This window comes from Loxodonta africana, chromosome 15, assembly GCF_030014295.1.
Source record: "Loxodonta africana isolate mLoxAfr1 chromosome 15, mLoxAfr1.hap2, whole genome shotgun sequence".
Classification (NCBI taxonomy): Eukaryota; Metazoa; Chordata; class Mammalia; order Proboscidea; family Elephantidae; genus Loxodonta; species Loxodonta africana.
The window spans coordinates 1,244,582-1,269,311 of NC_087356.1; the positions used below are offsets into that span (position 1 = coordinate 1,244,582).

The 24,730-nt window shown below is 47.1% G+C and overlaps 1 protein-coding gene across 9 annotated transcripts in view; it reads right to left on the reverse strand.

The window, feature by feature from the left end:
• The window catches only part of LOC100660436 (two pore channel protein 2-like), a 51,257-nt gene that overhangs the window by 21,654 nt on the left and 4,873 nt on the right, over positions 1-24,730 (reverse strand). For 5 of the 9 annotated variants that reach the window (XM_064268382.1, XM_064268386.1, XM_064268389.1 and 2 more), the window contains exons 2-9: positions 12,981-13,063; positions 12,054-12,168; positions 8,262-8,390; positions 5,437-5,565; positions 5,234-5,352; positions 4,941-5,042; positions 3,037-3,163; positions 732-933 (exon numbers count right to left, since the gene is read on the reverse strand). In XM_064268382.1, the coding sequence (XP_064124452.1) occupies positions 732-933; positions 3,037-3,163; positions 4,941-5,042; positions 5,234-5,352; positions 5,437-5,565; positions 8,262-8,390; positions 12,054-12,168; positions 12,981-13,063 (1,006 nt within the window). The remainder of the gene's footprint in view (positions 1-731; positions 934-3,036; positions 3,164-4,940; positions 5,043-5,233; positions 5,353-5,436; positions 5,566-8,261; positions 8,391-12,053; positions 12,169-12,980; positions 13,064-24,730) is intronic. The other 4 variants (XM_064268390.1, XM_064268385.1, XM_064268387.1 and 1 more) reach the window with 2 other exon arrangements.

Genomic DNA, 24,730 nt, shown 5'->3' on the forward strand with positions numbered 1-24,730 from the left:
CTGCTCATGGGCATGTCCAGGTGCCTATGTCTTTTCTGGACAAGCAGAAGGTGCTCAAGTGCAAAAAGAACACAATGACTGACAAGGACTCCTAAAACCTCTCATCCCCGGGCTTGGAACAGCTCATTTTTTTAAAGAGCAATCAAGGAATACACTTTACAGAACAAGTGTCAAAGAAAGTTTGAAAAGCCCTAAAGATTTTTCCAAGCCTCCATAGTCCAAATCCTCTAGAAACAGCAGAGGTGGCAGTAAAACATCAAAGAGGAATCTCAAATACAGATTGGCCCAAGTCTGGGGCCTCTGAACTGAAGTGCCAGACACACCACACCTAGCTCTTGGGAGCAGAGATGAGAAGGGAACCCGAACACCCAACACTCTCTGACGTCCCGGAGCAGTGCTGCTCGTTGCCAGCACGGGGTGCCAATATACATTTTTATTTGATAATTTAAGAAAATTAAAAAAAAAAAGCACCTCTGCTAATCAAAAGGTTGGAGGTTTGAGGCCACCCTGAGGTGCCTCAGAAGAAAGGCTCAGTGATCTACTTGTAAAAAATCAGCCATTGAAAACCCTACAAAGCGCAGTTCTGCCCTGAGACACATGGGGTCGCCATGAGTCAGAGTCAACTTGACAGCAGCTGAGTTAGTTGTTGATTTTGGTTTCACCCATAACTTGTAGAAAGCACCTGTTTTTGAAAAACGAGGAAGAGAAATATTAGAGGCCAAGGGTCTTACCCACGTGTCCCTTCTGCCCCTCATCAGAGATCTTCAAAAGGAGTTCCAGGTGGGAACTGCTGATGTTTGGAGCCACGATCTTTGCCAGCCGCTTCCACTCAGCCTCCTTGACCACAAACTCCGAACCCACCTTAACTTTCAGGATATCGAAAGCCTGTATCATCTTGTGACGTTTCAGGTAAGCCAGCTTGCGAATCTCATTCTTAAAAAAGCAGAATTTTGTTTTTTATAAGATTCAAGAAAGCTTCATTTCTTTGCCCCAAACATTTCAAGGTCATTGATAAACCAAAGAGAAATAACTAATGGGTCTGCTAGCAAGCAAGGTGTATAATCCCTTCCCAATTCCAGGTCTATTCGGCTAACCCCTCTGTGCACGAACCAAGTCTGAATGTGGGAGCACACAAAGGATAATCTGTGTGGTGAAAAACAGAGCAACGGGAGGCAGACAGCTCCCAACGTCACTCTGCCCAGGGGGAGGAAGATTCCAGAAGGGGTAGAAATCAGGTATGCTGCTGATAGGGGAAAGAGACCAAGGGGAAGAAAGAAGAGAGGTCCACCATTAAGTCAAGAAGGAGAGAGGAGGAGGCAGAAAGTCAGGGAAGTGAAATTAGGATAGACGCGGCCCGGAAGGACGCGGCCCAGAAGGACGCGGCCCAGAAGGACGCGGCCCAGAAGGACGCGGCCCAGAAGGACGCGGCCCAGAAGGACGCGGCCCAGAAGGACGCGGCCCAGAAGGACGCGGCCCAGAAGGACGTGGTCCAGAGCAGGAAGAACAGGTCCGGCTGCCTGGAGCTGCCACCTGGCCTGACACATGGAATCTTCCAGAAGGGCAGAGAGGCCTAACAGCCATCCTCAGGTAACAATCAGCCCTCCCACCTTCACGCCTGCCCTAGTGCTCTCAGTAGGCCTATCACCCAGTACCGCCATCACTTAATTGCTTACACAGCTAGACGGTAAGTCCTTAAAGGGCAAGGGCTATGTCTTAATCATCTCTGAATCCTTGGAAACTTGTATGGTGCCTGGCACATAAGGCACATTCAATGTTTGCTGACACACCCATGTCGCAGAAGATGGATTTCCCAGGAGTGTTGCCAAAAGAGACACGTCCTTGGGGGAAGGGACGGGCATAGCAACAGTCTGTCCGGCTGTGAAGCAGGAGAGGCACTACAGACTCCCTGGGATGGTGGCTTTCCACCCAGAAGGAAGTCAGAGGCAGCAGGGCCTCCAGGAGGCCTGGCCTCGGGATCAGGGGCGGTAGAGGCTCCACGGTATAGACTTCTCAGCGGGGGTGGATTGCCCAGCAAGCAAGGTATGCACGGGCTTGTGCTTATTTACTAAACTCTAGTGTGAAATTTCACATGGTTTTCACCACGTTTTTGATGTGGTGAAAAACAGGTGATTTTACACACTACAGATTAGTAAGTAAGTGCAAGCAAGACCGTGTATACCTTGCTTATTGGGTCCCCTGTTCCTGCCTCAGGACCTGGAGATAGCCAGACACCTTCAAAGCCCAGTTTGGCCAAATCCCAGAATGCCGCGCCACCTCCTCCTTAGCCGCAGATGCTGAAGTTTCCCCCCATTTTCTTCTTGTCCCTGGTGTGAAGAGCCCTAAGCAATGAAAAGCTGAAGAACCAAAAAGCTGAAGGATCAAAATTTTTGACCTGTGCCCTTCCTTGAGGAAAATCACCCTTTGGTGGACGGCGTCTCTCTGTGACTGGTTTTACAATAGAAGAAACGGCCAAACAGAGGTCTGCACAGGTGGGTGGCAGTGGTGGGGGGGCGGGGCGGCAGATGAGGTATCTGAGGCGTCCCAGTGGATACCAGGCCACAAACAACGCATCCTTCTACCCAGGTACTCAGGAGCTCTCCAAACATAAACAGGCAGGTGGCAGGATAAAGGCTGTTGGCTTAACAAGACTCTGCTCCTGTTTGAGGGAAAAGGAGTCATAATCTTGGAGAGCACCCTCAAGCCCCAATCATATACAGAATGTTTCAAGGAGCCACGAGCTACCTGACAAGCTAAGAGCAAGAAAGAGAGCAAGGATCTGACATTGCACACAGGGGGTCCACACCCTGGCTTCATTCTCTGCCCTTCAGTATCTCTTCAGACACATTGTCAGACCCCTCACCAAGACTGGTCCCGCTGAGCAGAAGGGACCGAGACACCAAGCAAGCCTGCAGGCCTACCAAAGTAAATGTATAAAGGACACTTTAAAACACTTAGCAAATGCATTTGCCAGCCCTCCCTGCCACTGCGCCCAGCCCAGGTGCCAGCCCACTGGGCCCCCCAGTTCACACACCATACCTTCAAGTGCTTCCTGTAATTGTTGTAGATCACAGCCAGAAAGACGGACATGAAGATATAGGTGTTGATGATGATGTAGGTTATAAAGTACAAAGAATACCACCAGTTGAAGTCATAGGCAGGCATCCTGAAAGGAAATGATCATGTTTCATGGTTTTCACGCCCTGTTTCCTCGTGACACATAAGGCTGACTTAGGCGATACCTCACAGCCACAGCGTGTGCACAAGGGGCCGGGAAACCTTCCTTCACTCTAACTCTTCTGATATACTGCAATGGGGCCCCTGAGCCTTCACCAGCCCCAACCCTAAACAGCTCAGCTCCAAGCCTGCCCTTCTGATCTTCTTAGTGTCTTACGGGGGTGCCAACTTTCAATCCAACTTTCTCCCTAGATTTCCCTGAATTGAGGTCTAGATGAGGGAGTGATGTACTCAGAATTACAGAGGGAATCAGAAATGTGGCTCAGGTTTACACCCAAAGCTCTGCCAGGACTCCAGACTGCCCTGGGGGGGTCAGATAATTTCCCACCCCCAGTGAGACAGTGAGACGATGAGAATGGGGGCACTGTTAATAATCACACCCAGACAAGAGGCGTCAGTCGGGGCACGTGCTCAGTCCACCTTCATGGAAACTGTCATTCTTACAGGTGGGTGTGTTGGCATGGCTGGCGGGACATGGTCGAGGGACAGGCCCAAGAGACCCCGAGGAGGGCCAGGACTTCACCCTGTTTATGCTTTTTCCAGGGCCAGGCCCAAGAGTGAGCAACAACCAAGAATAATTCAGTCTGATGACCCTGCCCATTGACTGAAAAAAAACATGAAAAAGCAAAAAAGCCAAACTCATTGCTGTGGAGTCGATTCCGACTTGTGGTGACCCCACTTGTTACAGAGTAGAATTGCTCTATAGTGTTTTCTTGGCTGTAGTCTTTATGGAAGCAGGTTGCCAGGCCTTTCTTCTGTGGTGCCGCTGGGTGAGTTTGAACCCCCAATCTTTAGGTTAGTAGTTGAGTGCAAACCTTCTGCGCTACCCAGAAGTAGGCAAGAGAAAGGCTGCCCCTCCTCAGAAGTATGTTTGGATGAGGAGCGAACTACTTCCAGGTGGAGCCTTGTGCACACTCCAAAGCTGACGAGGGATCTACCAGTGGAGCCCAGGAACAAGGAAGTGGTCAGAGAGGGGACGCCAGGAACAGCCACGCGGCGTGTTCTGCCAAAGTACCGCCCACAGGGGCCAAGGACCGGCACCTGGGGAGGGCGCTGGGCAGGATGGGAGGAAGGAGACAATTACGAATCTTGCATTTCTGCCCCCTCTCATTTACCCAGGAAACCACACAATGCTTAGGAGAACTGGCCACGATTTCTCTACAAAAACAGTTTTGATGTTGAAATCAAACACTCAAAAGCAATCCTAGAGTAGAAAGTAGGCTCAAACCCTTCAGAGTTGTATCTCAACAGATGTCTCCTGTTGCTTTCAATTTTTAAAGAATTCAATCAAATTTAGTTTTAAATAGAGAGGGTAGGCCTTCATTAACCGGGAGTCGTTGCGTGGTGCAAATGTTTAACATGCTCAGCTGCTAAATGAAAAGCTGAGGTTCAAGTCACCCAGAGGCTCCTCGGAAGAAAGGCCTGGCCGTCCGCCCTGAAAAGTCGGCCCCGAAGGCCTCTGGGGGCAGTTTTGCTCTGACACACGGGGTCACCATACGTAGGAGTCGACTTGACAGCGACTGGTTTTTTTGTAATTAGTGTAAACATTTTCCATTCTTCAGCTTTTTTTACAATGGACACGAATTAACAGAAAATTTCTATTGTTCCCTTTCAGCCCTGCCAGTGACAGGAGACAGCTGCTTTCAAAAAGGTGCAACTTGCTAGGGCCGTCCAAGTCCACGGCCACGAAGTAGGGGCGTAAGTACATGACATCGGGGCTGTTGGCAGTCGTCACCAGCACGTAGAGCTCAAACGCTATCTCCAGGATGTCTGTAAAGTACGGTGATCCTCCCGCTGTTCTCAGGCCCCTAGAGAGGAACCAGGAACACAAAGTCAAAAGCCCAGGCACACCAGGTACGTTGTGATTTCTGATGCACTTCTCCCCTTCCGAGAGCACTCCTGGGGTGTTTGAACAGGAGGATAGCCTCCAGTGACAGACCCTGCCGCCAACAGGCTTAGTCCAAATACGGGAAGCCTCCAGAGAACCGTGCTCACTCACCTATCCCCAAAGAGCTTCAAGGCCATCAGGGAGAATATCAGCATGCTGAAGAGAAACAAGAGGAAGACGTACAGGATATCGGGCAATGTGTTCCGGATGCTTCTGAAAGTTCTTCGAATCTGCAAAGACAAAGTTTAATTTCAGTTACAAGAAATCAGCTAATTTTCTGCAAAAACAAAGACCAAACCTCCACGTATCCTCACCTGTATCCTTACCTGACGACTTTGAGGGAAGTTAATTAAGAAGACTGGCCTTAAGGCCCTCGACCATCTAACAGTGTGGATGCTAACAGCTTCCAGGGACCCGTAGATGATCAGATCAATCAAGGTCAGCTGTGAGAGACACGGGATAGCCACGTCACAGGACACAGTGGACAGACAGAGGAAGGGATGACATGGGCGCAAGTTTCCCTCCCCAAGAGGAGGACCTATGGAAAAGCATGTTTTCTAAACAGCACAATTCCAGCTTTGGAATAGGACATTAACAGTAGCAAACATCTGAGCGTTTACTGTGTGTCATGTAATAAGCCCTTCCATGAATTATTTCACTGCTTGCTCACCACACTCTAAGGTGGGCACTATTCCTAATCAAACTGCCTATAGATGGGGAAGCCTGAGCACAGAGAGGGTAAGCACCTAGCCCCTAGTAATGGGCAGAACTGGGGCTGGAACCCCGGCAGTCTGACGTCAGAGCCCTTGCTGTTAACCACACGGCTACGTGTTCCCATGCTGCATCCTATTTAAATTGCTTCAATATGACTTGCCAAAGAGAGGAGGTCTAGCCGAATAACCAAAGCAAGAATATTTAGAATACAGAAAATCCTTACTAACGTCAGGTTTGTCGGCATCTGAGGACAGAGCAAAAGAAGACAACAGTGTATTTTAGAAAAATGTAAGTAAAAAAAGAATAGTCCACCATCATCAAAAGTGTTGATTCAGCCCCTTTGGTTCTCAGACACTGAGGATCCAGCGAGAGCCCACCCCTCAAGTGGGAGGGACGGACAGATGCAGACAGCATACTGCACTCCACGTGGCTCCAAACCCAGGGGAGCAGACAGGAAGGTCACCAAGGGTTCATGGACATACTCCTCGAGGTGATCTTAAAGCAAAGACAGAGCTTTAAAAAAGTAAAACTCAGAGAGGTCAAGAGCCAGGGCAGGAAGACTCCAAATGGGAGTCACCTCAACCAGGAAGAGCATTCGGTATACAGTGGGCACGGCAGGCAGGTCGGGCTGGCTGGAGAGAAGGTGCCATGTGAAGCATGTTTGGTGAGATGATGGAGCCAGGGGAGTCAGCAGTCTGTGCAGCTTTAAACATTCTGAGCGAGGGAGGGAAGTGATCTGAAGCATGCTTCTAGAGAACTAATCCGGGAACAGCATCTAAAACGCACACATCAGAGATCTAGGGAGACCGTGGCAGCTTACACAAGAGGTGATGTGGCCTGGACCCGTGTGGACTCAGAAATGCATGCAGCAGAGAGACGCAGTTCAGAGACCACTGCCGTGGTCCTGGTAGAGATACAGCAGAGCAGACAGAGCAAGAGGGACAGGGCAAGAGGGGCTTGGGGCTAGAGGTGGCGAGCGGGAAGACGGGTCATCGCAGTGACTTTGGAACTGGGTGACGGAGATAAAGCACCGACAAACCAAAAGCAGCCAGGATAGCTGTTCAGGAAGAAGAGGACAGGTTTACTCCCACTGTGTTTGAGTCAGTGTGGAATGACTGACCAGCAGTTGGCCACAGAGCAAAGAAACTCAGAGGGGACCTCTACTCACCAAAGGTGTTTGCAGAAGCTCTGAGAATAGGCGACTCTCCAGGAAAAGAACATCAAGTGGAAAGAGCAGAGGCACGGAGCCTGAGCCTTGGGCTAGCTGCAGAGAACCTTGGTTCAGGCATGTTGGCTGGTGTGCGTGCTGTATGCTAATTATGAAGCAGCCTTATGTAATCGCTACAGCAGCGTCTCTGCTCCTTACAGGAATATTGGAGAATTACTACTTGGCCTAACTTGGAGACGGCCACCATTAACTGCTTGGCATATACCCTTCCAGATTTTTCTATGAATGTATAACATTCTTTTTTTTTTCTTTTTTTAAAAAAGATGTGATCCAACTGTACTGTAATCTGCTCTTTTGACTTAATAGACAAGTATCTATCCTTGATAACATATACCTGCCTTTAACATGATTTTAAATGGCCACATGAGTATACCATGTTTTATCTAACACGGATGAGTTGGAATCAACTTGAAAGTAATGGGTTTTGTTTTTTATTGTCAGGAAATCAAGATGTTTCCAGTTTTTCAATATTATGAACAGCTTAGTCATGACCAATCTTGTGGCTAAATCTTTGAACATATCTTTCTTTCCTGAAGATAAATTCCCAAAGATGCAAGTCCCGGGTATGCAATTGAAGGCTTTTAACTGCCACACAGCCGTCCAGAAAGTCGATGCTAACTCATGGCGACCCCCTGTGTTATCAGAACAGAACTGTACTTCATAAGGTTTTCAATGGCTGATTTTCAGAAGCAGGTCCTAGGCCTTGCTTCCAAGGTGACTCTGGGTGGCGTTGAACAGACAACCTTTTGGTTAGCTGCCAAACACGTTAACCATTTGACCACTCCAGAGACTCCTCAGTAGTGTATACAAAGGTCTGTTTTCTCTCAATCTTGTGAACGTTGTTTTATAGGCAAACACATAGTACTTTATTGCTGCCTTAATGTACATTTCGTAACTAGTGATGTTAAACAGCTTTCATATCAGTCGTTCTATGTTTCTTCTTTTATGAATTGCCTTCACATACTTTTCAGCATGTTGTCCTATCTTTCTACCTTGCCTTTTGCTTTCCTTTGGAGGGTCTTTGATACGGTGGAATATTCACGCGGTTATACTTTGCCGTGTTTGTTTTGCAGTTTGTGGTTTGCTTGTAGTTGCGCTTAGAGCTTGCTATAGCAAAGTCTGTTATTGTTGCTTTAACAAAGACATGTTTTCTGCCTTGGACCACAAACTCTTAAAAGCACAACAATGAACACTCACCACTATAGTTACCATGATGCAGATGTTTTTTGTATCCTTCCAGAAAACCATTTGAGGAGTGACTTTTGCAAAATGTACAAGTCTCCCAAAGAATGCGGTCAGGCAGAGGACTTCTGCTATTGAGGTAGCCTACACACAGAAAATAAAGTCAGGTCCCACCCCTGCCACCTGGAGGCTCAGCCTTACACACAGAAAACAGTCAGGTCCCACCCCTGCCACCTGGAGGCTCAGCTTTACAAACAGAAAACAGCCAGGTCCCACCCCTGCCACCTGGAAACTCAGCTTTACACACAGAAAACAGTCAGGTCCCACCTCTGCCACCTGGAGGCTCAGCTTTACACACAGAAAACAGATCCCACCCCTGCCACCTGGAGGCTCAGCTTTACAAACAGAAAACAGTCAGGTCCCACCCCTGCCACCTGGAGGCTCAGCTTTACAAACAGAAAACAGTCAGGTCCCACCCCTGCCACCTGGAAACTCAGCTTTACACACAGAAAACAGTCAGGTCCCACCCCTGCCACCTGGAGGCTCAGCTTTACACACAGAAAACAGATCCCACCCCTGCCACCTGGAGGCTCAGCTTTACACACAGAAAACAGAGTCAGGTTCCACCCCTGCCACCTGGAGGCTCAGCTTTACACACAGAAAACAGTCAGATCCCACCCCTGCCACCTGGAGGCTCAGCTTTACACACAGAAAACAGAGTCAGGTCCCACCCCTGCCACCTGGAGGCTCACCTTCAGCTCTCTGGTACACCTCCTGCTGCCACCCTGCCTTTCTTGCCCCGCACTTTCTGAGAATTTGTAGGTCAGTTAATTTTACTGAAAGTTTCAGCAGAATTCTTTGCTGTTTGAGTGGTTTCTTCCTCTTAAAAGAAAACCTGCCCCTAAGCCAGGAATTCCAGGACCCTCCCCCGCCCCAGGCAGGTCTTCCTGGAGGAGCTGAAGAAACAGACAGACGACCCAGAACGCATTTTCCCAGAAAAGGAGGAGGGCAGGGATGGCAGAGGCAGGCGTCCTCCATGCTCTCAGATGTCCCGTGTTCACACTCAGAATAAGACATCTAGAAGCTCAGTTTGTCTAACTGCAGGACATCTCCCCGTGGATGTTCTCAAACAGTAAACCAGTCCTCAAATACCACTGCCGCTGCAGCACTGCTGCCTGTATTCGGCCAGTCAGGGGAGAGAATAGAGCCCCTGAGATCTGGTGCAAAGTCCTGACCGTGTAACCCCCCCAGGTGAAGCACCAGCTCCAAGATGCCCACAGTCAGGCTAGATGGCAGCCGTGATTTGACCGTGGTTGCCATGATGCCTCCACTAACACGGGTGCTTTCCTCCATCAGTGTGGACAGGAGGGTGGCCAAGAAGAAAGAGATGGGAGGGGCAATCTGGCATAAGCTAGTAAGTGGGAAAGGTGTGGGGTGAGGGCTGGAGGGAAGGAGCTCCCTGAAGAACAGGTGGGAATGGGCTGACTCTGGGCTCTGAAAGCAGCAGGTGACACAATCTCCTCCCCCGACCCCAGTCCTCATGGGTCCTGGGCACCGACATGGGCCATAGCCCCTTGCAAACTTTTTAGCTCTCAGACTTTCCACTCTTGAAGGGCTATAGAATCTCACTGTCAAGGCCAGACTTGCAAAAGGACCTGGGGCAATTTCAGGATGCCCCTACTCAAAACAAGACTTGCTTGGTAATGTCAGAATCGAGGCCCAAATTCCCCCATAACATATTCAGTTTTAGAGATGTAATGTGCAAATTCTATCTGATGGAACACTCTGAAGCTCAGGAAGCCGACCTGACACCGTGCGTGACCAACACCAAGCGAAGGAGTAAGGCCTCAGGAGAGGCAAGGGGCAGCACAGATGACTCAGGAAATTCTCCCTTTAGCTGGGGTGGGTCAGTGTACCATCTTCCACAGAGGCTGGCAGAGCTGTCCAGGCCTGTGGACGCACAGCCCTACTTCTTCAGAGTTTGTGTTTGACAGTTCTGGGCTAGAAGTTTTCTACCCAGAGAATTCGTTAACTGTGAAGTCTTTATCATATGGAAGTGTGGGAAAGCCTCACTTTGGCAGTCCCCAGTAAACCACACTCCGGTCTTCCCACACTCGTGTACTGACCTGCAGCTTGGGCATGCGACTGGCTCTGGCCAACACCACATCAGCAAATGTGATGCAAGCTGAGGCTTGATGGAGCTTGCACACTGGGAAGCTCCTTCTTGGACACAGCCACCCAGTAGGAGAAGCCAAGCCATGGAGTGGCTGTGTTGAAGAGAGAAGAGGCACTCTGGTGCTTGACTCTAGCCACCTCACTCCCAGCCAACAGCCACAGCACCTACCAGCCACATGAGAGACTGGGATGCCAGGCTCGAAACATCTACAGGCCTTCTAGACATCTGCCCCAGCCAACGACATAGGAACAGAAAGCCACCGGGTTGAGTCCATTCAACTCGCAGAGTCTTTTTAAAGCTAGGGGCTAGCAAACCTTTTCTGTAAGAGGCCAGACAGTAAATACTTTAGGCTTTGCGGGTCATAGAGTCTTTGTCACAACCACTCAGCTCTGTTGTTGTGGCTCAAAAGCAGCCAGAGACAGTAACAACAGATGAGTGTGGCTGTGTTCCACAAACTTTACCTACAGACAAAAAGTTTTGAATTTCACATAATTTTCACATGTTACAAAATATGAATCTTCTTTTGATTTTTTTCCCCCAATTATTTAAAAATATAAAAACCACTCTTAGGCTATAGAAAAAAGAGGCAGTGGGCTGGATCTGGACGAGAGGCTGGAGCTTTCTGGCGCCTGTTTTAAGCATTTGCAATTGTGCGGTGATGTGTGAAATAGCAATAGACGACTGGACCATGGAAAGTGAAGTTAAGGGTGTACGGGGCAGTTAGAAAGCAAGAACTTTGAAACCAGACAGACTTGGGCCTGCCCTATCTCTGCCGGGTTGCTGAGCAGCCTCAGATGAGTTACACAACATTTCTAAGGCTCAGCTTCCTCATCTGTTAAAATAGGGGTGACAATAGCACTGCACATCTCACGGGGTCCCCATGCGGCTTAAGGAGAACACACATAATGCACTTCGCTGGCAGCCAGTAAGCACCAGGCAACTGGCAGCCACTAAGACCCAGAGGCAAGAGCGGTAACCAATCGAGACTCAACGTGAGCAGGACATCCGCGTGTTATTTGGACCCATCTGGATTAGCTCGTTAATTTCAGGTATTACACAAAATCACTTTTGATCAGCTACTCCAAAACCAAACCGAACACACTGCCACCCAGATGATTCCAACTCATAGCGACCCCATAGAGTTTCCAAGGCTGTAAATCTCCATGGAAGCAAACTGCCAATCTTTCTCCCACGGAGCTGCTGGTGGTTTTGAGCCGCCGACCTTTCTCGTTAGCTGTCAATCGCTTTAACCACTGAGCCACCAGGGATCCTTGACCAGCTACTAAACACCAATAAATGCTCCAATGATTTATAACTATGAAAAAAAGCTGGAAACTTGGCAAACACGAACGAGTCACACATTACATTAGAACACTCTGTTGGGCATAAAATAGCGTTTCTACTCTTTCTGCCCAACTTTTGCTGTGTGCACAGAACAAAAACTTCCACTCAGTGCAAAATGCCTTATGACTGAAGCACTCTCTCAGCAAGTAAGCAGATTCTTCTAACCTCCAGCAATAAAAATAAAATCAAATTCACATTTTCTGAAATTTGAGAAAAAAACAGAAGCAGCTTGGGATCCAGCTTACCTATGGCAAAGTCTGGTTAGCCATTTTATTGTTAATGCTTACCAAGAACGGTAGTGGAAACAACGCAGGTTCTTCAAACAAGGCAAGAGAAAGGTCTAGAAAAATAAAGAAGTTTGTGGCCGCTCGCATTGCCCAGTGGTTATAAAAATAGTAAAGTCTGGAGAGAAAAAAATAGAGGTTATAAACAAGGAGGCAGAGTTAAGCAGCACTAAAACTTCTGGTTTAAACACTAATGGTGGGTGAAATAAAGGTACGGCTTTGGTCACATTTCCTTTGAATTCCAGAGAGCAGAGGCACACACTCCAAAATACTTTCGTAATAGGGAAAAAAAAACCCCAAGAATATTGTTATATCCCAAAGCACGTTACCTTGACAGCCTTAAGCTGGGGTGAGTGCCTTCCTCACAGGGTTGTTGTGACAGTAATAAAGTACTTTCAAGTGACATTGAACAGCCACTTATACAGCATAATCTTTAGATAAAGCCATCTACTAAGTGGCAATGGAGCCCTAGTGGCGTAGTGGTAAAGAGCTTGGCTGCGAACAAGAAGGTCAGCAGTTTGAATCCACCAGCCGCTCCCTGGAAACCCCATGGGGCAGTTCTACTCTGTCTTACAAGATAGCTGTGAGTCGGAGCCGACTTGACAGGAATGGCTTTCGGAGGACACCTATGTCTAGGAGGAAAAGATCGTGACGTGTTTTTAACTTGGATGCCCTATCTCCTCTCCTGGACATCGTCCATTTACTCATGTATCTATTTATGATCTAATTATTGAATGCTTCCATGTGGGTGAGATCCCACACTCTTACAACTTAAAACAAGAGGGTCACTGGGCTACCCATGTCTACATGCCATGCCCCATGCACTTCTCCAAGCATTTACGGAAACAATGTCTTCAGTTTTGGCTCAACTTCAAGAACACCAAGTGCTATAGAGGACAGGTGGGTGTGAGAGTTTAACACTTTAATTACCTGATGGTCTGAGGTGATGTTTCAAACCGCACATTTCTGTTGTGCTCGGCATCGGAAACATAGGCAGCTGCCAGGAGTAGGTCCTGTTCCCCACGGGGAGAAAGTAAAGGAAGGATAACATAAGAGCAGGGAAGGACATTTCTGTTTTTCATTTATAAGTACTTTTTTTTTTTTTTTTTTATCGAGTTACACCTGATATACCTAACTCCCTTCACCTCTCCCACCAGCCCCTCTCCCAGAGGTAACCAATGTTAACAGTACGGTATGCACACCTCCAAGGAGCCCTGGTGGCGCAGTTGTTAAGTGCTCACTTGCTAACTGAAAGATCACTAGTTTGAACCCATCAGCCACTCCACAGGAGAAAAGTGTGGCAGTCTGCTTCCGTAAAGATTACAGCCTTGGAAACCCTATGGGGGCAGTTCTACCCTGTCCTATATGGTCCTCGTGATTCAGAATCAACTGGATGGCACACAACAATGACACATACACCTATAGACATCTCCCTGGTCATTAAGAACCCCACAGTGGGACTGGGCCACAGGCACATGTCACTTTCTTGAATTCAGATACAGGCTCTCAGAAGAGGAAGACAATAAAGCACAGAATAGAACACATAAAAACCCATGGCCTGTCAAGTCTATTCCAACTGGTAGTGACCCTATAGGACAGAGTAGAACTACCCCATAGGGTTTCCAAGGAGTGGCTGGTATATCTGAACTGCTGACCTTTAGGTCAGCAGCCAAGCTCTTAACCACTGTGCCACCAGGGCTCCAATAGAACATATGTTGTTATTGTTAGGTGCCGTCAAGTTAGTTCTGACTCATAGCAACACCATGTAAAACAGAACGAAACACTGCCTGGTCCTGTGCCATCCTCACAATCATTATTATGCTTGAGCCCATCGTTGCAGCCCCTGTATCAGTCCATCTCATTGAGGGTCTTCCCCTTCTTTGCTGACCTTCTACTTTACCAAGCATCATGTCCTTCTCCAGGGACTGATCCCTCCCGGTAACATGTCCAAAATATGTGAGATGTAGTCCCACCATCCTTGCTTCTAAGGAGCATTCTGGTCGTACTTCTCGGAATTCCAAGACAGATTTGTTCCTTCTTTTGGTAGTCCATGGTATATTCAATATTCTTCACCAACACCACAATTCAAAGGCGTCAACTCTTCTTCGGTCTTCGTTACTCATCATCCAGCTTTCGCATGCATTTATCAGGCAATTGAAAACACCGTGGCTTCAGTCAAATGCACCTTAGTCTTCAAGGCGACATCTTTGCTTTTCAACACTTTAAAGAGGTCCTTTGCAGCAGATTTGTCCAATGCAATGTGTCTTTTGATTTCTTGACTGCTGCTTCCATAGGTGTTGACTGTGGATCCAAATAAAATGAAATCCTTGTCAACTTCAATCTTTTCTCCATTTATCATGGTGTTGTTTATTGTCCAGTTGTGAGGGTTTTTGTTTTCTTTATGTTGGGGTGTAATCCATATTGAAGGCTGTGGTCTTTGATCTTGCAGCTGTTTCCTCTCATTTTGAGTCGTGCCGCATCAGCAGATGAAGGTCCCAAAGGCTTGACCCCATCCACGTCATTAAGATTGACTCCACTTTGGGGAGGCAGCTCTTCCCCAGCCGTCTTTAGTGCCTTCCAACCTGAGGGGCTCATCTTCCGGCACTATATCAGACAATGTTTTGCTGCTATTCATAAGGTTTTCACTGGCTAATTCTTTTCAGAAGTAGACTGCTGGATCCTTCTTCCTAGTCTGTCTTAGTCTGGAAGCTCAGCTGAAATCTGCCCTCCATGGGTGAACCTGCTGGTATCTGAATACCAGTGGCATAGCTTCCCAAATCACAGCAACACGCAAGCCCCCACAGTATGACAAACTAACAGATGTGTAGGGGAGCAGAACATATACATGTACTTAAATGTTATATTTATACATACATGTATAAGGTTATGGACACTAAATTATATATAGAATACTTGATGGGCAGTTGAAGGAGTTTTGAAGGGTGATTTTGACAAGTAAATTATTGCCTTTCTTGCTGACTTCTGAACCTGACCCCCTCTTAGGATATGACTCCACTCTATACACATTCAATTTTAAAATAATAAAATTGTTTTCATATCATACACAGCTTACTATTTTCACGTAAAATATTCTGGACATTTTTTTCCATGACTGTACATATAGATCTACCTCACTGTTTTAAACACATGCCTCTTAATTTAGGTGGTTTCAATTTTTTTTTTGAAGACAATTACTTTGACCATGTTGTAATTACACGTGTGTGCACGTGTATGTGAATCTTTGTGCCATATGAGTGTTTTTGCAGGATAGAGTGTTAACTGCTGTTGTTGTTGTTGTTGTTCAGTACCGTTGAGTCGGTTCTGACCCATAGTGACCCTATGTACAACAGAAGGAAACACTTCCTGGTCTTGAGCCATCCTCACAATCACTACTCTTAAGCCCATTGTTGCAGCCACTGTGTCAGTCCATCTCGTTGAGGGTCGTCCTCTTTTTCACTGACCCTTTACTTTACCAAGCATGATGTCCTTCTTCAGGACTGATTCCTCTGGATAACATGTCCAAAGTACATGTGAGAAGTAGTCTTGACATCTTTGTTTCTAAGAAGCATTCTGGTTGTATTTCTTCCAAGACAGATTTGTTCGTTCTTTTGGAAGTTCATGGTATATTCAATATTCTTTACCAACACAATTCAAAGGTTTCAATTCTTCAGTCTTCCTTATTCACCATCCAGCTTTCACATGCATATGATGTGATTGAAAATACCATGGCTTGGGTCAGGCTCACCTTAGTCTTCAAGGTGACATCTTTGTTTTTCAACACTTTAAAGAGGTCTTTTACAGCAGATTTGTCCAAAGCAATGCGTCTTTTGATTTCTTGACTGCTGCTTCCATGGGTGTTGATTGTGGATCCAAGTAAAATGAAAATCCTTGACAACTTCAATCTTTTCTTTGCTTATTAGGATGTTGCTTATTGGTCCAGTTGTGAGGATTTTTGTTTTCTTTAGGTTGAGGTATAATCCATACTGAAGGCTGTGGTCTTTTTTGATCTTAAGTGCTTCAAGTTCTCTTCACTTTCAGCAAGAAGGCTGCACCTTCTGCATAACACAGGTTCTTAATTGCTAGATGAAAGGTAAGTATTTTTTATATTGGCCTCCCAAAAAGTTACACAATTTATGTACCTCAAAATAGTATATAAGCAAACCTGTTTTCCTGCCCCTTACCAACACTGACATAATTTAAAATGGTTGCTGACATCCAGTCAGCCAAAGAGCCGTCTTGTAAGTTTAGTTTGCATTTCCCTCTGCTAGAACCACTGAGCACCTTTGTGCTGTGGCTGGCCATTCACACTTCTGATTCTATAATAATGAGATAATGTCCTCGAATTGTACGCATGAAGAATGTTAATATGGCAAATGTTTTATTACATATATATTTATCACAATTAAAAAAAATTCACCATTAAAAAAAATCATACTGAGACAGCAAAGAATTCTGATACTAAGACTTTTTATTTTTTAAGTATTTAAAGCAAAATCTTTTAAGGCCATTGCTGTTTCCAATTTAAAAAGATGAGCTACTAGCATGCATACCATTCCTCTGAAGCAGCCTGTCCAGCAACCTCACAGATTTGTGGTGCAACACCCATAAGCCCTCTCCCCAGAGAGTGAAAAAGTGCCAACCAGCAATACCTTAAACAGCCAGGTCTGGGGACTACCTCCATCAGACATCATCCAGACTCTGGACATTGAATGACAGAAGCACCACCTCACTCCTTTCCATTCCCCTCTGTCATTCCAACTCATCCTTGTTGGTTTAAATATGCAGAAGCTTTCATGATAGCTAGTTCACCTTTAGGAGCCCTGGTGGCACAGCGGTTCAGTGCTCAGCTGCCAACCGAAAGGACAGTGGTTTAAACCTACCAGCTGCTCCACAGGAGAAAGATGTGGCAGTCTGCTTCTGCAAAGACTTACAGCCTTGGAAGCCCTGTGGGCCAGTTCCACTCTGTTCTATAGCAAAACCGTAACTAAGTTATGACAGGTAGGGCATATGGCCTGGGTGTTGATTGAGGAGGGGCACTAATGAGCAGTTTCTACTGGCTGTCACAGTTTCCATTGCCAGTTGTGAGTAATCAATCATTCAGCAATTTAAAACTAATTGCCATTGGTGCTATTTTCCGTAGACAGGCCCAGGGCTTTGAACAAGTTCAGTGATGGCCAATGGAAACAAGGGCAATGTACACGTTGCGTAGCAACCAAATCTCCTGCTCGTCAGATTTTGAATCAAGTAGGAGACAGCGGTGCCCTGCTCAAAGATGGAGAGCAACACACATCGGAAGTGCTGCAGTTGGCCACCATCTTTGAGCAAGGCACCACTATTTCCTACTTGTGTCAAAATATGACCGACAAAAGATTTGGTTGCTATGCATCGCATACGCTGCCCTTGTTTCCATTGGCTATGACAGAAGTGTTTCAAACTGGTTCAAAGCCCTGGACATGTCCCTGCCTATAGGGTTATTATGGGTCAGAGTCAACTCAACTACAACGGGTTTGGTTTTTTTGTTTAGTTTACGTTAAAGTTTCTAGAGCTTTTCTGTTTGTCTTAGTTATCTAGTGCTGGTATAACAGAAATATCACAATTGGATGGCTTTAACAAAGAGAAATTTCTTCTCTCACAGTCTAGTAGGCTAGAAGTCCAAATTCAGGGCATCAGCTCCGGCGGGGGGCTTTCTCTCTCTGTGAGCTCTGGATGAAGATCCTTGTCATCGATCTTCCCCTGGTTGAGGAGCTTCTCAGGAGCAGGGACCCAGGGTCCAAAGGACGTGCTCTGGTGGTATGAGTTCCCCCATCTCTCTGCTCGCTTCTCTCTTTTATATCTCAAAAGGAATTGACTTAAAACACAATCTAATCTTGTAGATCTTATCAACATAATGGCCGATAATCCATCTCATTAACATTGTAGTGATAAGATTTACAACACATAGGAAAACCATCCGATGACAAAATGGTGGCAATCACACAATACTGGGAAACACGACTTAGCCAAATTGATAAACATATTTTTGGTAGACACAGTTCAATTCATGACACTGTTCTTAACAGGTATTACATCTCTAACCTCTGTCTGCTTTTCAAACTTCATCTGCTCTCTCTTCTGGTCCTATTTGTCTTCTCTCCCTTCCTCTCTCCCATTTTTGTACAACTCTTAACCCTCCTGACCATTTTGCTTGGGAAAGAATACTCTCAGGAGGCCAACTTATTACAATGAGTATTCTTACTTCTATTAAGTTAATTTGTATCTTTCCATAAAACAAATTTTTCTCATGCAACCTGAGAATGTGGTCTGTGTTAGACATGCTGTTCCCGAACTGCACTCATTTTTACATGGGAACAACTGCCCGTATTTACCATGAAAACGGCAAAGACCTGATAGCAAATGTCCCAACAGATGTGGTTGCTGTGTAGCTGCACACCTCAAACACAGCAGCACCAGCCTACCTACGGGAGGTGCGGGCAACCAACTGGGGTAATGGTTCTCAACCCCCGTGGCACATCGGAATCATCTCAGAAGCTTATAAATATCCAGATGCCCGAGTCCCACCCAGGCAGGCCATTTGCTTCAGAATCTTTGGGAGGTGAGAGCCAGGATTATTATTATTTTTTTTTTTTTAAGTTCCAAGGTGATTCCAATGTTCAGTCAAGATTGAGAACCACCAGCCTAAGATACGGCTGTTTTGCTACTGCTTTTTCTTCTAGTATGTTTTATCTTTTTATTGCACCATGACAGTAATTGACTTCTCTTGATTTTCTTTTTCTCCTCTTCCCATAGTTGTAGGATTTCCTTTCCTCTTCCCAAGATTTAAAAATGTATTTAAGACTTTCATGTTTTCTCTCCCCCAACTTTGTAAGTCTTCATGTTGAGGAAGGTAAATCCCTTAGGAGGCATTTAGTTGCAAACTTAACAGCAGAAAAAGAACTTAAATGGTCTCAAGAATAAAGAAAAGAGTTGTCCCAGGAAAGTTTACCACTTGGGCAAACTTCAGGGTTTGCCCAAGTTTAACGTAGTGACTGCACAGCATCAGCAAGGTACTGGTTTCTTCATTTCTCCATTCCCCCAGGTAGTTGCTTCATCCTCTGGCTGGCTTCCCACTTGACCTGGGAAGATAGCTCCCCCAATTCTACCTATTGTTTCCCTAGCTACACGGGGGGTGGGAAGGATGAAGGAAGAGAGGGAGGGAAGGAGAGAGCACAGGGGCGGGGGGCGGGGACGATTGATTGTAGAAGTTCTCAGTGGAAGCGAGGGAGTTCCAACCCTACCCCATAAATACCTTCTCCAGTCTCATTGGCCTTAAGAGGATGTAGGAAGAAACAGTTGTAAGCCCCACATAACTTTAAGTCAGTCAACGGGGAAACTTAAGGAAACAAGTTGTCGATAGAGGTGTTTTGAAAACAGTCAATATGTTTTGCTTAGATAGATAAGAACGGTAACAACTGTCTTAGGCAGGGTTCTCTAGAGAAACAAAACCAGTAACGTGTATAAATATATACATATATATATAGACAGATTTATATCAAGTAATTGGCTAACGCAGTTGTAGAGGCTGGAATGTCCCAAGTCCGCGGGTCATGACTGAGGCTTCTCCTGATTCATGTAGCCACAGGGGGTGATGAACCCAAGATCAGCAGGTCTGAGAGCAGGACTGTTGCTCACAGGCTGCACAGATCGATGAATCCCAAGATCAGCAGGCAAAACTACAGGTAAGCTGCTAGCTCAAGTCCCAAGAACTGAAGGTCAGACGAACAGGAGCCAGCTGAAGGATCCAGCACAAGCAACAAGCACCCAAGCCTTGCCAGACTATCCACTTATATTCAGTGCAGGCCACACGCCCAAGGAAACTCTCTTTCAACTGATTGTCTACTCACAGCAGATTGCATCATGTAGGTGATCACATAATATCAAATCTCATCATGGAAGTTATCACACCATACAGCTGACAGATCACTGAGAATCATGGCCCAGCCAACCTTAACCTTTGCAACAACTAACCATAACTTGAGGTAAAGAGAAGTTATCATAAATAATAAGTTGCGATCTTCCCTGTATCAATTTTTCTTTCCAACTGTGATGCTGGCTCCACCACTACAAACGTGCTAGCCCTCTGTCTCTCCTCTTTCTCCCTCCCCTAGGTTTATTCTATACACTGATGCCCAGAATAGAGTAGACCATTGCTTTCCTCATGAAACTTCCATTCAAAAACTTCAAGTGACTGCTCTTTGTCTAGGATGATTGCTCTTCACCAACAGAATCAAGTCTGGAACACTTGGTTTAGCATTTAGGGGTTCCATAATCCCCCCTCTAGCTAGCTCTTTCTCCAACTTTATCTCCCTTACTTTCCTACAGGATCTCTCTTCTCTGGCCAACACTGGTGGACTAGTCCACTGTCCCACCACCGGCCTCACCTCCATGCCTTATCTCTTGCTCACCTAGCACCAGGGGCAGCTTTCCCACCTCCCTTCATTGGGGATTGTTATGGATTGAATTGTGTGCCCCAAAATGTGTTATAAACCTTAACCCCTATACCTGTGGATGTAATCCCATTTGAGAATGGGGCTTCTTTATTATGTTAATAGACCATAACAGTGTAGGCTGTGTCTTAAACCAATCACTTTTGAGATATAAAAGGAGCAGATTAGGCACCGAAGCAAGCAAGCAAGAATAGGGGAAAGATAGATGCCACGTGGAGATCTCCAAGGATCATCAAGAAGAATGCGAGAGAAGCTGAGACAAGGATTTTCTCCCGGAGCAGACAGAGTGCCTTCCCCTAGAGTCAGCACCCTGAACTCAGACTTCTAGACACCTAAATTGTGAGAAGATAAATTTCTGTTTGTTAAAGCCACCCACTTGTGGTATTCCTGTTACAGCATCACTAAGAAACTAAGACAGGGATTCATCTCGAATTTCATTTCATGAAGACTAGCAATACCTGCAGCTTCAGTTCTCATATGGAAAGACTGTATGGAGAAAGTGGGGTTGAGAAGTGTATCGTGGGCAATCCACAATATAGAAAGAAATTGTTGCCAGGCTAAGCTGGGGCACAGCAGCTGCGGCAAGAAGAGTGAGAGAATAGGTGCAATGTAGTGTTAGTATAAATACTTTGTGTCCCTTTATGCCAAAGCTGCAAGCCAACAACCTACAGGCCAAGTTCAGCCTAAAGATGTGTTTCGTTTGGCCCAGAAAGTGCCTTTTGGATGTTGGCTACTAATTAAATTTTTTTTTAAAACTGGAACTTACACAAAAATTTGAACTTCTGGTTTCTCTGTAAAAGATCATAACACTGATAATGCTGGGCTGTATTTCAGTAGGCTTTTGCTAACCACCCTAAAACACAGTCACCTGAACAAACACATTATTTTCCCAAGTTCTGTGGGTCAGCTGGCAGTTCTTCTGGTTGGGGCCAACTCAGCCATCTCTATATTCCTCTGGAGTTGAGTGGTCAAGGACAGCCTCACTCACATGTCTTGGCCATGTGCATCATCCAGCAGGCTAGCCAGGGCTCTTCTTCATGGTGGTGGTCAAAGGGTTCCCAAGAGCATCAGGAGAGCAAGGCTCAATGCACTTGTACTTTTCAGGCCACTGCTTGTGACATGTCTGCTAACGCCCCACTGGCCAAAGCAAGTCTCATGACCAAGCCCAGATTCGAAACCCATTGCCATCTAATCGATTCTGATTCATAGCGACCCTGTAAGACAGAGTAGAACTGCCCCCATACGGTTTCCAAGGAGCAGCTGGTGGATTCGAACTGCCGACCTTTTGGTTATTAGCAGACGAGCTCTTAACCACTATGCCATCAGGGCTCCAGTCCAGATTCAATGGGTGGCAAAATCAATCCTACTTTTTGATGTAAAGTTGCAAAGACACACTGCAAAGGGGCATGAATCCAGGGATGGGAAGAGTTCGTGGCCACGACAGCGGCATCACTAGCGCTGCTGTCACCCAGTGTGGTAACTCATGGTATCACACCCTCATGGACCTCCTCCTGTACCAGGCCATACAGAATCTTTGTCGTTGTTGTTAGGTACTGTCAACTTCGTTCTGACTCATAGCGACCCTATGTACCACAGAACGAAACACTGCCTGGTCCTGCGCCATCCTTACAATCGTTGTTATGCTTGAGCCCATTGTTGCAACCACTGTGTCAATCCATCTCATTGAGGGTTTTCCTCTTTTCTGCTGACCCTGTACTTTACCAAGCATGATGTCCTTCTCCAGGGACTGATCCCTCTTGATAACATGACCAAGTATGTAAGATGGCATAATAAAATCTATTAAGAAAATATTCTGCATCCCACCTTGGAGAGTGGCGTCTGGGATCTTAAACACTAGCAGGTGGCCATCTAAGATGCATCAATTGGTCTCAACCCACCTGGATTAAAGGAGGATGAAGAACACCAAGGACACAAGGTAATTATGAGCCCAAGAGGCAGAAAGGGCCACAGGAACCAGAGGCTACATCGGCCTGAGACCAGAAGAGCTAGATGGTGCCTGGCTACAACCTATGACTGCCCTGACAGGGAACACAACAGAGAACCCCTGAGGAAGCAGGACAGCAGTGGGAAGCGGGCCACAAATTCTCATAAATAGACCACACTTAATGGTCTGACTGAGACTAGAAGGGCCCTAGCGGTCATGGCCCCCAGACCTCTTGTTGGCCCAGGACAGGAACCATTCCCAGAGCCAATTCCTCAGACAGGGATTGGACTGGACAATGGGTTGGAGAGGGATGCTTGTGAGGAGTGAACTTCTTGGATTAGGTGGACACTTGAGACTATGTTGGCATCTTCTGCCTGGAGGGGAGATGAGAAGGTGGAGGGGGTTAGAAGCTGGCGAAATGGACATGAAAAGAGAGAGTGGAAGGAGACAGCGGGCTGTCTTGTTGGGTGGGGGAGAGTAATTGGGAGTGTGTGTCTTAATGGGGAGTATGTAGCAAGGTGTATATAAGTTTTTGTGTGAAAGACTGACTTGATTTGTAAACTTTCACTTAAAGCACAATAAAAATTAAAAAACAAAAACAAAGTATGTAAGACACAGTCTCGCCATCCTTGCTTCTTAGGAGCATTCTGGTTGCACTTCTTCCAAGACAACAGAATCCTTAGTAATGTTTTTTGTACTAATGTTACTCGTAAATCGTAATTCCCGTATATCGCTCCTTCTTTTCCTTTAATTAATTCTTCATTCTCAAAAAAGTTATTGATACAAGTTCACAAATAATAGTTATCACAATATTATAACTAAAACACCAGAAAATTTGACAAAATCAGCGACTACAAAAACCCCAGAAGCCACAAAAACAGCAGCAGGTGCTCATAGACGCGAGGGGATTCCAGGTGTCATCGTGATGGGGTGATAGCGACAGCTCTGACTGGAGCGCGTTACAAGGCTCACTGTGATGGGGCGACAGCGACAGCTCTGACTGGAGCGCGTTACAAGGCTCACTGTGATGGGGCGACAGCGACAGCTCTGACTGGAGCGCGTTACGAGGCTCACTGTGATGGGGCGACAGCGACAGCTCTGACTGGAGCGCGTTACGAGGCTCACTGTGATGGGGCGACAGCGACAGCTCTGACTGGAGCGCGTTACGAGGCTCACTGTGATGGGGCGACAGCGACAGCTCTGACTGGAGCGCGTTACGAGGCTCACTGTGATGGGGCGACAGCGACAGCTCTGACTGGAGCGCGTTACGAGGCTCACTGTGATGGGGCGACAGCGACAGCTCTGACTGGAGCGCGTTACGAGGCTCACTGTGATGGGGCGACAGCGACAGCTCTGACTGGAGCGCGTTACGAGGCTCACTGTGATGGGGCGACAGCGACAGCTCTGACTGGAGCGCGTTACGAGGCTCACTGTGATGGGGCGACAGCGACAGCTCTGACTGGAGCGCGTTACGAGGCTCAGTGTGATGGGGCGACAGCGACAGCTCTGACTGGAGCGCGTTACGAGGCTCAGTGTGATGGGGCGACAGCGACAGCTCTGACTGGAGCGCGTTACGAGGCTCAGTGTGATGGGGCGACAGCGACAGCTCTGACTGGAGCGCGTTACGAGGCTCAGTGTGATGGGGCGACAGCGACAGCTCTGACTGGAGCGCGTTACGAGGCTCAGTGTGATGGGGCGACAGCGACAGCTCTGACTGGAGCGCGTTACGAGGCTCACTGTGATGGGGCGACAACGACAGCTCTGACTGGAGCGCATTACAAGGCTCAGTGTGATGGGGCGACAGCGACAGCTCTGACTGGAGCGCGTTACGAGGCTCAGTGTGATGGGGCGACAGCGACAGCTCTGACTGGAGCGCGTTACGAGGCTCACTGTGATGGGGCGACAACGACAGCTCTGACTGGAGCGCATTACAAGGCTCAGTGTGATGGGGCGACAGCGACAGCTCTGACTGGAGCGCGTTACGAGGCTCAGTGTGATGGGGCGACAGCGACAGCTCTGACTGGAGCGCGTTACGAGGCTCACTGTGATGGGGCGACAACGACAGCTCTGACTGGAGCGCGTTACGAGGCTCAGTGTGATGGGGCGACAGCGACAGCTCTGACTGGAGCGCGTTACGAGGCTCAGTGTGATGGGGCGACAGCGACAGCTCTGACTGGAGCGCGTTACGAGGCTCACTGTGATGGGGCGACAGCGACAGCTCTGACTGGAGCGCGTTACGAGGCTCACTGTGA